At 39.5% G+C, this 9,546-nt stretch overlaps 2 protein-coding genes across 2 annotated transcripts in view; both read right to left on the bottom strand.

The window, feature by feature from the left end:
* Positions 1-1,098: 1,098 nt before the first annotated feature.
* LOC137984440 (uncharacterized) lies at positions 1,099-2,095 on the bottom strand. The gene is made up of 2 exons (XM_068831614.1): positions 2,044-2,095; positions 1,099-1,751 (listed from the first exon to the last, which is right to left on the bottom strand). The coding sequence occupies exons 1-2, from the start codon at positions 2,093-2,095 to the stop codon at positions 1,099-1,101; spliced, it is 705 nt and encodes a 234-aa protein (XP_068687715.1).
* A 2,713-nt stretch (positions 2,096-4,808) lies between these two features.
* LOC137985338 (tripartite motif-containing protein 2-like) overlaps positions 4,809-9,546 on the bottom strand; it is a 6,562-nt gene continuing 1,824 nt past the window's right edge. The window contains exons 1-2 of the mRNA XM_068832925.1: positions 5,650-9,546; positions 4,809-5,485 (exon numbers count right to left, since the gene is read on the bottom strand). The exon at positions 5,650-9,546 is cut by the window's right edge and continues 1,824 nt beyond it. Of these exons, the coding sequence (XP_068689026.1) occupies positions 8,977-9,546 (570 nt within the window). The 3' untranslated portion in view covers positions 4,809-5,485; positions 5,650-8,976. The remainder of the gene's footprint in view (positions 5,486-5,649) is intronic.

The following is a 9,546-nucleotide window of genomic DNA, read 5'->3' as shown; positions in this document are numbered from 1 at the left end:
CTTTCCCTGCAAATTAATAACTACAAAGCTACTCGTAACAATGGTTGGGCAAGGCAAAAGTAATCACCCAACTTGCCAAAACGGAAATAAATAAAATATTAATTACAAGACAGAGAAGTCTTGTAGGCAAGTCAGCCAACTATGTTTTGGGGTGAATGTAAATTAAATTAAAATTTTCGAATTCAACCTAAAGCACATGATCTGCAGGAAAACTAAAAGTCCAGACATCTACTTCTGTACATAACATGTGTGGTGTGTGTTGTATTCTGCATTTGCTGTTTTTCATTCAAGTCAATGATGTAATTTCCACTCTATTAGAGGAAGAACATCAAGATTGACAGGTAATCCTACCATAATCAGGTTACTTAGGGTAGAACAGAATAACCCACTACCAGACTTTGATTTGTGCAAAGGTTCAACAAGATGATCTACTTTTGTCAGTTTTTCTCCATGTAAGTCAGCGTACTCTCCTATGCTCGTGGTCTGTGTCTTTTTGGTGTTAATTCGGAGACCCATTTTCTGTGCCAGGCCATTGTAAGAAGAGAGAAGATGTTGACGTGAGGTGGCATCGTTGCAAAAAGATAGCTATGTTGTCAGCATACTGGGCTTCCCTTATATAGCTGGTTAATACTTTGGTTTTAGCTTTCAGACGTCGAAGATCGAATATGTCACCATCATATCTGAAACGAATGTTGATGCTATATGTTGGGCAGACGTTTTTGAATGCAAGGAGGAGCAGTACAGCTGCGTATATAGCAAATAAAGTGGGAGCGAGCTTGCAGCCCCGTTCAACACCACTGTTGTACTTGATCATGATAGGCTCAGACAATTCTCCATCAATTATTAGTCTTGCATGTACGTTCGTGTATAATTTCTTGATCACGCGACTGAGTTTGGCAGGGCAGCCAAGCTTTTCTAAGATGGCGAAAAGAAGCTCACGATTTACACAGTCGAAGGCCTTGGTGAAATCAATAAAGGCAATATGCAAGTTCTGCTCCTGCTCTCTGCTTTTCTCCATTATTTGGAGCAGGGTAAAAATGCCGTCGACAGTGCCTCTGCTTTTCCTGTAGCCTGATTTGGATTCAGGGTAAAACTGACTCAGCCAGATACTGGAGCCACTGTAGGAGAATGTCGGCAAAGGCTTTTCCAACGACACTGAGCAGAGACACCCCGCGGTAATTTCCACATAGACTGCGATCTCTTTCTTGAACAGGATACAGATATTGCGTCGATCCAATCAGATGGTAAGTCTTCTGTTGTCCACAAAAGATTGAAGATGGCGAACAGGAAGGATCGCAGAGCACTGCCACCATGTGCAAGGATCTCCGGTAAAATCCCACCTGGCCCTGGGCTCTTTCTAAATTTGGTGTTATTGATTGCTGTCTCAACTTCTGCCATTGTTATTGGCGCGTCAAGTTCTTCAAGGGTTGGATGTATCTTTATCTCGCCGAGGATATCCCAGTCAGCATTTGTTGGTTGATTAAGGAGTTCATTAAAATGCTCAACCCATCTCTTCTTGATATCCTCTGCTGATGAGAGAAGTGCACCACTTTTTGATTTCACTGGGTGAAGATTTCGAGGTTTGGACCCATAGATAGCCTTGAGAATTGCGTAGAATTCTCTATGGTTCTTTTCTCTTGCATATTGTTCTGCCAGACATGCCTTTTGTTGGAACCAGCCATTCTTAAGTTTTCTGATTTCTTTTTTGAGTTCAGACTTGTCTCCGCATAATTTCTTGTCCTTAAGAAGTCCTTGAATGTCAAAGAAAAACAATCAAATACACAATTATGACACTAGAGCTTTATCTCTTCTTAGGCTCCATATGTGCAGGACAAACATTAACCAGTTCACTATATTCTGTCAAGGACCAAAAGTCTGGAATGCTTTGCCACTTTCAATTACATCTCTTTCCAGTTGAACTTCCTTTAAAAGATCGATTTCATTAACAATTAAATGTTACTAAAGATAAAAGCAAGTAACATAAACTATGAAGGCATGAAAATAGCAGTTGTTTTTTTTTTTCATTTTGTTTTCTACGCTCACCTTTTGCTGTAGTTGATTTCTTATTCAAATCACCAAGGAGACCTCTCAGCATAAGCCCTATGGTTTTCCAGAGGTCTCCTCTCCACTAACTGTATGTTTTAAAGTTTATATTTTTTAGTATTGAGGCAAATAAAGATTGACTGATTGATTGATTATGGAGCAATTTTTAGATATCCATGTTGTGTCGGCAGGCCTTCGAGAATTCAGTGTATTTTGTTCCATGCTTTATGATCAGCTTTTGTAGGAATCTGTGTCAACCTTAACTAATGCAGGCGCCCTAGTTTAAGAGCTTGTTGATTATTTTGTTTCGGTTTCTGATTCTTAGGAATGCGCCTCACAATAAGAAGAAACCAAAGTATAAAGAAAACGTCGCTGAGTGGTAAGCGTACGAGGCAGTGATTTTTTGGGGACCTTATGTGAGTATGAAGCAATTTTTAGATATCCACATAACGCCTTCGAGATCTGAGCGTCTTTGTCTGCGCTGTATCGTCATTTTTCAAGGAATCAGCAATGCGTTAACCAATTCAGGCGCTCACTGTTTAAAAGTGGCTATTGATTACTGTTTTGTTTTGGTTTGTCACGCTCAAATGAGGTTTCAAATATAACACGATTTAGGCAGTAAAAAAGGTCAAAGAAGTGAACTTTGTTGACTTAAAGGCTTGGCTAAGATCACGAAGCAGTGCGGACAACTTGCAAAGGAGTGGTAGTTATGAACCAGAGCAATGTAGGACGTCTTCTGTTCTGCAATGTTAAAACGGGTCTTTCTGTAGGTACCGGAAAGCATTGTGTTTTTGGTAACTTGGGATTAGTCTTTATTTGGAGTTGTTTTGTTTTCTGTCCTTTGTTCTTTTGTTTTACGTAATTTCTGCTCCGGTACTTGCAGAAGCTGCCGTTAAAACCGTCAGATTGTTAAGACACCCGATTGTTCGTTTGTTTGTTTTGAAAATGGCGTGTAGGAAGGACTCGCGTGAATCGTCAACACGGGACGATAAAGCTAGTTAATCCGCTCCTATGTCATGTGGTAAGGCACTGAGGAAGCAAATACGATCGCCTTGAAAAAAACCGGAGGCAAAGGCTGAATAATTACTAGCAAATTTCTTGCATGCTCATAGACAAATTATCGTTTTTCTTAGCTGAGGAAAAAAGCTAAAATAGTCACAGTTTAAGCTTTGCAAAGATGTTGTGTTTCATGGATATCAATTCAAATGCAAATCAAGAAATAGGGACGCAATGTGGCCCAGTGGTTAGGGCGCTTGCTTTGAGATCTAGTGATCCCGGGTTCATTCTGACCACTCGTTTAATTTGATCCTGGTAGTCCCTGGTTCGATTTCCCAGCTGCACTTTTAAAGTAGCCTACTTAGCAACTTAAGCACTACTATGATAAAAAAATCACTTCATTTTTTTCTTCAGATTCTGTAAGTGTGTTTGCTTAACACCTGACTGACAAAATCTTGAGCTTTGACTTTTATCTAAAGGCTGTTTACTTTGAATGGAAGGTCCGCCATTACTCACGTTCAAAACTGATCGATTGGACCTCAGAGGGTTGGAACTAGGGAAAAGTGACGACATTTACTAATTCGCTTAAAATTTCAGCTTATTACATATGCAAAACACGAGTTAAAGGTCTGAAAGCCCAAACTCCCATGCTGCATATTAATTCAGCCGCGTATACACGCATTGCAATCAAATTAGTGAGTCTTTAACACCATTTTCTCCTCGATCCAGCTCCCTCAAGATTTTAAAGTTGGTAATGGTAGACCATTAAATAGGAAGATTGCACTAACATGAACAGTTGCCTTTTTGAAAGCCAAGGCTCAAAATTTGGGTCACTTGGTGTTTAGTTAACAATGTTTTGAAATGCACAGAAAAAAAAGAATTGGTTTTTTGGTCGTAGTAGCACTTTAGGAAACGAAAATATCACATGACAACGTTAATGAGTTTAATTAAGTAAAATTTTAATTAAGTAAATTCACCGTCTTCGACCGGTGATTGGCTGTCGCGGCAACTGTGCGTGTGAAGCTTGGCGGGAAAAATCAATTCAATTAAGAGTTTGATCTGAATTATTGACTTACAGATAATGATGAAGGAGATGAAATGAATTGAAATTTAGACACAGTGCATTTAATTTTAGTAATTCCTCATTTTAGATATGTTTTTAGGTGCCCTGATTGTGTGCTAATCACTTAGGTGACCCTTAGGAGGGCGAATTTGAACAAATTCTTAGACTAATTAGAAATAAAAGAAACAATTCGCGGTGATAAACATTGTGAAGCAATGCATTTTTATAAACTTGACGTTTCGTATGCTACAACATACATTTTCGAAAGTAACCGTTATGATTTTGAAAGTTATTATATACAATTTTCTGTAGGTCTGGGACCGAGACTTAGCAAAAGGCTAAAAGTAGCAGTTACTAATTAATAATGCAACAGCTTATCGTTACTGGGGTTAGCATTGAGAGCCGGATTACCCACCCTTCAGGGGTGGGTACGGGTTCATTTATAGAAACTGAGGCGAGAGTACGAAATTCGAAAATTGACCCCCAGAATGCACCGCAAGACCTCAAGAAAAAAACGGAAATCAAACAGGTAGCACTGAGTGAGCAGCGGATTCCTCGAAAACACTATCGAATTGGTGTGTCTTTCTTCGTAGGTATGGTCCAAGGATAACCATAACATTAAAGGCGTTGAAATAAACCGGAATCAATACACTTCCAACAAGACTGAACTTTAAATTAGAGACATACATGTGTGAAACACGTTTATTTTACTTTACGCGGTTTTCTTTCCATAATAAACATATTGTTAACTCACATGTCTAATACATTAGCTCGTTTGCTTACAATAGATACAACAATTCAGTGTGAGGGTAAAACAATATGTGCAACACACAAACAGTAATCAACTTATTAAGGGTGTGCTCGATTGACCGTAATCCGGAATAGGAATACATGGAATATCAGTTAGAAATCCTTCGTTTTTACGGAGATTCACATTAAAATTGTCAAACATCTGCTAAAATGCTATTTTAAACATATTTTTATTATCTTTGCTGCTCCGAAACGCGCCAAACATACCGTTTTAATCATCACTCCACGTATTCTTATTCCGGAATAGGGTCAATCGAACGCGCCCTAATATTTACATTGAAATACGCTGTGGGGCTGCCCAATGTGATGACGTTTTCATCTGGAAATCATAGCTAATTGACCTCTTTAGTTTGTACGTTTTGTTTCAGGCCACGTGATGTTCTCAAGGGAATTCCCCTTTTGTTTTTTAGCAAGTTATTCGTACATAAGCACTGCATAAGACGACATTTGAGAGTAACCGTTCTTTAGAATAACATCACGCGTTTCTGAAATGGGAAAACAAAATGTACAAGCTAAAGAGGTCAATATTACGGCGGCCTGGAAGGGACATGATACTTTTTTTCTAACTCGCGACTTTTTTTTTCAACTCGCGACTTCTTTTTTCAACTCGCGACTTATTTTTTCAACTCGCGACTTTTTTTTTTCAACTCGCGACTTCTTTTTTCAACTCGCGACTTCTTTTTTCAACTCGCGACTTTTTTTTTTTCAAATCGCGACTTCTTTTTTCAACTCGCGACTTTTTTTTTTCAACTCGCGACTTCTTTTTTCAACTCGCGACTTTTTTTTTCAACTCGCGACTTTTTTTTTTCAAGGCGCGACTTTTGTTTTTTTTTTTTTCAACTGGCGACCTTTTTTTTTCAACTCGCGATTTTTTTTTTTCTCGAGGCGCGACTTTTTTTTTTTAACTCGCACCTTTTTTTAAATTCTTGACTATTTTGCAGCTTTTTTTGCAATTCGCTTTTTTTTTGGGGGGGGGGATGGTTTTTTCCTTTCGGGTTGCTGTTGAGATAATGCTTCGTTGGGCTCCTGTTGTCAAGTACTGAGGACTCAGTGCGTTATGATTTAGTATCATCAGTGTTCACAAAACAGGTAACCCTCACATGGCAAGTTTAACAACTACATTTATCCGTCCTCTAGCCAAGATGTCTTAACCGGATTACTTGCCATCTGCTCTCGAATCGCCAGACAACCGAGATGATCTCATAGCTACATATTTCGGTCTTGGCCTTGCGTACACAGAGATTTTGTCTTTTCTGGCTCGTTTTCATGGTGTTTGTATCAGTCTACGACAACTCAAGAGAGTACTTAGGTCCAAAGGTCTTTGTCGAAGGAAGATATTTACCTGTTTGCTTGATGAAAAAAGTGCTATCGAAAGCGAAATCTCTGGTAGTGGCAATTCAATTGATATCGACAAATGCACCAAAGGCTTACAACAGATCACTGCATGGTAGTGAAAAGGGAAACAGTACGAGTCATCATGAAATACCTCGACCTAGAAGGTGTGTTTTCGCGTCCAAGACGGGTATTTCGGAGACGACAGTATTCCTTTCAGGGTCCAAACTACATGTGGCACCTGGATGGCTACGACAAACTGAAACCCTTTAATGGTTATAGTCGTCGTATTCTCTGGCTTAAGGTTGGCCAAACTAACAATGACCTAAGGGTAGTAATAAGCTATTATCTATCCTGTATACGATAGATCGGAACGGATACGCCAAGAGAGGATATTGAATTAACCGAAGAAATGTATTGTTCAACCCACTCGGAAACAATCTTTCAAGAATTTGAAGAGCTTGCAGAATTACTCATGGAGGACGAAGTACTGAGTTATCCTTCGACTGCAGATGAAACCCTTGTGGTCTATAGGAAGCTTGTGACTTGTTTTGAAAATGCTTTGTGATTTATACAGCATATGAAAATCTGCGTGTGACGAGAAAAACCATGAACGCTAACAAAATTTAACGTTGTTTGCTTCCCAATAAGTGCAAGGTTGTGTATCGGCTAGTACCACTAGGTTATGGGTCAGGGCAGGGATGGCGCAGTGGTGAGAGCATTCACCTCCCACCAATGTGGCCCGGGGTCGATTCTCAGATCTGGCGTCATATGTAGGATGAGTCACTCAGAGGTGAGGGGAAACCGGAGTACCGGAGAAAACCTAATGAGGACAACCAACAAACTCAACCCAAATATGACGCCGAGTCTGGGAATTGAACCCGGGTCACATTTGTGGGAGGTGGGTGCCCTGCACCCCCTTCTAACTTTAGATCTGAATGATAATAAGCACTCTTAATTCTTACTAGTAGTTCGGCCGGTATTTGTTCAAGAAAGGATTTTATCTTTGCCTTTTAATTTAGGCATGTTACAAACAAACCGTTTAAGTTTGCAACTAAATTATGTGACTTTCTTTCCCAATGAGATCTAAATCGTGATTAGTAATATCCCAGCTGCAGTCTGGCTGCGAAAACCGTGAACTATTAGACTGTATTTCTTAAATATTGATTTAACTTTCATTAGGGACTTTGAGCAACAACAACGGGACCGTCAAGGAAAACGCTTAAGATCTGCAAACAAAACAGCAGCTTCGCACACACTGCAACGTGCGTTTTTCGTGTTTGTACATTTCGTCAGCGTTGACTGTAAAATAACAAGTTGTACGTGAAATAGCTAAATTTGACGTTCCATGGTGAACGTGCCACATCTGAGAATAAATTTTCTTCTTCACCCTAATTAGGAGCCATTCCGACCAGTTTCATTATTGAGGAAGAGACATACATTTACCTTCAAGTTCGTCATCACTTAAAAGATTGAAATAGTCGCAAAGTCATTACAATAACACAAATTTACATTTGGAGATGACGTTCCCGATGCCATTTTCTCCCAATCACTTTCCTCCAAATAACCCAACCTAAAAATTGTAACAGTGATCGATGGTATTCAGTCCAACATAAATTCATCTCCTATGAATTAATTATAAGAGGAAGGATGTTATTAAACTCCTCCCGCAGCTCTTGAAATGATTGATAATTAGAAGGGAGTTCGAGGACAAAGGTGCAAGAATGTGCTACGTATACCGGTATTCTTAAGTTGCCTTCGAGCTGCGAAAACGTGATCTGTAGCTCAGGAAACAGGAGTATTTCGCTTCCACTTACGAAGCACAAAAATCTACCCAGTTTCGTGGCATCTAAACCCCTTATGTAGCACTTCAAGTTCTTTTAAAGACACTCTCTTTCCCTCCATTACTGCTGGGCTGGCTTTTAATTTTTTCCATGACCACAACGGATGGAAATGAGGGTTTAAGGTAGCCTAGTATATCTTTCCAGCATTCGGCCACGTTTTGTGAGCTACTTCTGTTAAGATTTGACTGGCATTTTCCTTCGACATTGATCTTTTAAAAAATCGAAGATACTTAACACACCCAGCAGTTGTCATAAAATTCACCACACGGCATTTCTCAATTACTTCCCATTCAGTTTCCGATACCTCATTATTAAATGATTGCAATAACACGTCCAGAGTTATGAGGGACTCTCCATATAAAAAGTATGCTATAAAACTCTTAGATAACAAGAGTGGGAAGTATTGGCAACTACGATATTAAACCAGACACTATAATTTTTCCTATAGCTTCCCATTCTCAACGCTGAAAGTCTGGCGGATGCAAGAAAGAGTTTCACGTGAGTCTCCACTATTTTGAAACAGCGGCTTCTCATTTGCCGAAAAAAGGGCGCTGGTCGAGAAAAAAAAAAGTGGGGAGTTGAAAAAAAAAAAAAGTCGCGAGTTGAAAAAAAAAAAGTCGCGAGTTGAAAAAAAAAAAAAGTCGCGAGTTGAAAAAAAAAAGTCGCGAGTTAGAAAAAAAGTAGCATGTCCCTTCCGGGCCACAGTACAATATAGACCCCTTTCAGTTAATTCCCAATCTGGAGGACAAAATAATAAGATTGTTTTGCATTTGAAAGGTTTGTTTTTCTCGGGGGACAAAAAAACCATTGTTTTGTCCTCCAGATTGGGAGTTACTGAAATGGGTGTATTGAATATTTATCAATTCGACCTGAGCAGAGCCGGACCCTCTATTCAAATATTTGAATGCGATGTTCCCACCAGTCCGCCACAACAATTTGACCATTACTCAGAAATGCTACTGAAAATGGAGAATAGAACTTTCCTAAGATGTTTCCCTGTGTGCCAAACTTACCAAGAAACTTGCCATTCGGCAGTTGAAACACCTGCACTCTATGGTTGCTTTGATCACAGACAACAGCATGGCCTGATTTAGTTACTGATAAAAATGTCGGCCAATTGAACTCCCCATCCCCTTTCCCTTGCTTTCCAAACTGGTACTTATATTTCCCCTCCTTAGTAAATACTTTGATACAATGATCTTTATTGTCTGACACAATGAGATCATCGCACCACTCAACACAATCAACAGGAAAACAAAGATAGCCAGGCCCACCTATCTTCTTTAGAAACTTCCCATCAGGGGAAAAGATCTTAATGAAATTGTTACTTGAATCAGCAACGATAATATTACCATTGGAATCCAATGATACACCCCAAGGATGCTTGAGCTGCCTATCAAGGTTTCCTTCCCCTCCAAACATGCTGATGTACTTCCCCTCCCCACTAAAAACTTGGAT

The sequence above is a fragment of the Montipora foliosa genome, chromosome 14, assembly GCF_036669935.1.
Source record: "Montipora foliosa isolate CH-2021 chromosome 14, ASM3666993v2, whole genome shotgun sequence".
Lineage (NCBI taxonomy): Eukaryota > Metazoa > Cnidaria > Anthozoa > Scleractinia > Acroporidae > Montipora > Montipora foliosa.
The sequence above is the reverse complement of the archived record's forward strand: the minus strand, read 5'-3'. Positions and strand labels throughout refer to the sequence as shown.

Coding starts and splice junctions, on each gene's coding strand:
- LOC137984440 (XM_068831614.1), bottom strand. CDS start 2,095: ATGCTGAGAGGTCTCCTTGGTGATTTGAATAAGAAATCAACTACAGCA. Junction 1,752..2,043: donor GAAATCAACTACAGCAAAAG/GTGAGCGTAGAA, acceptor TTGACATTCAAG/GACTTCTTAAGGACAAGAAA.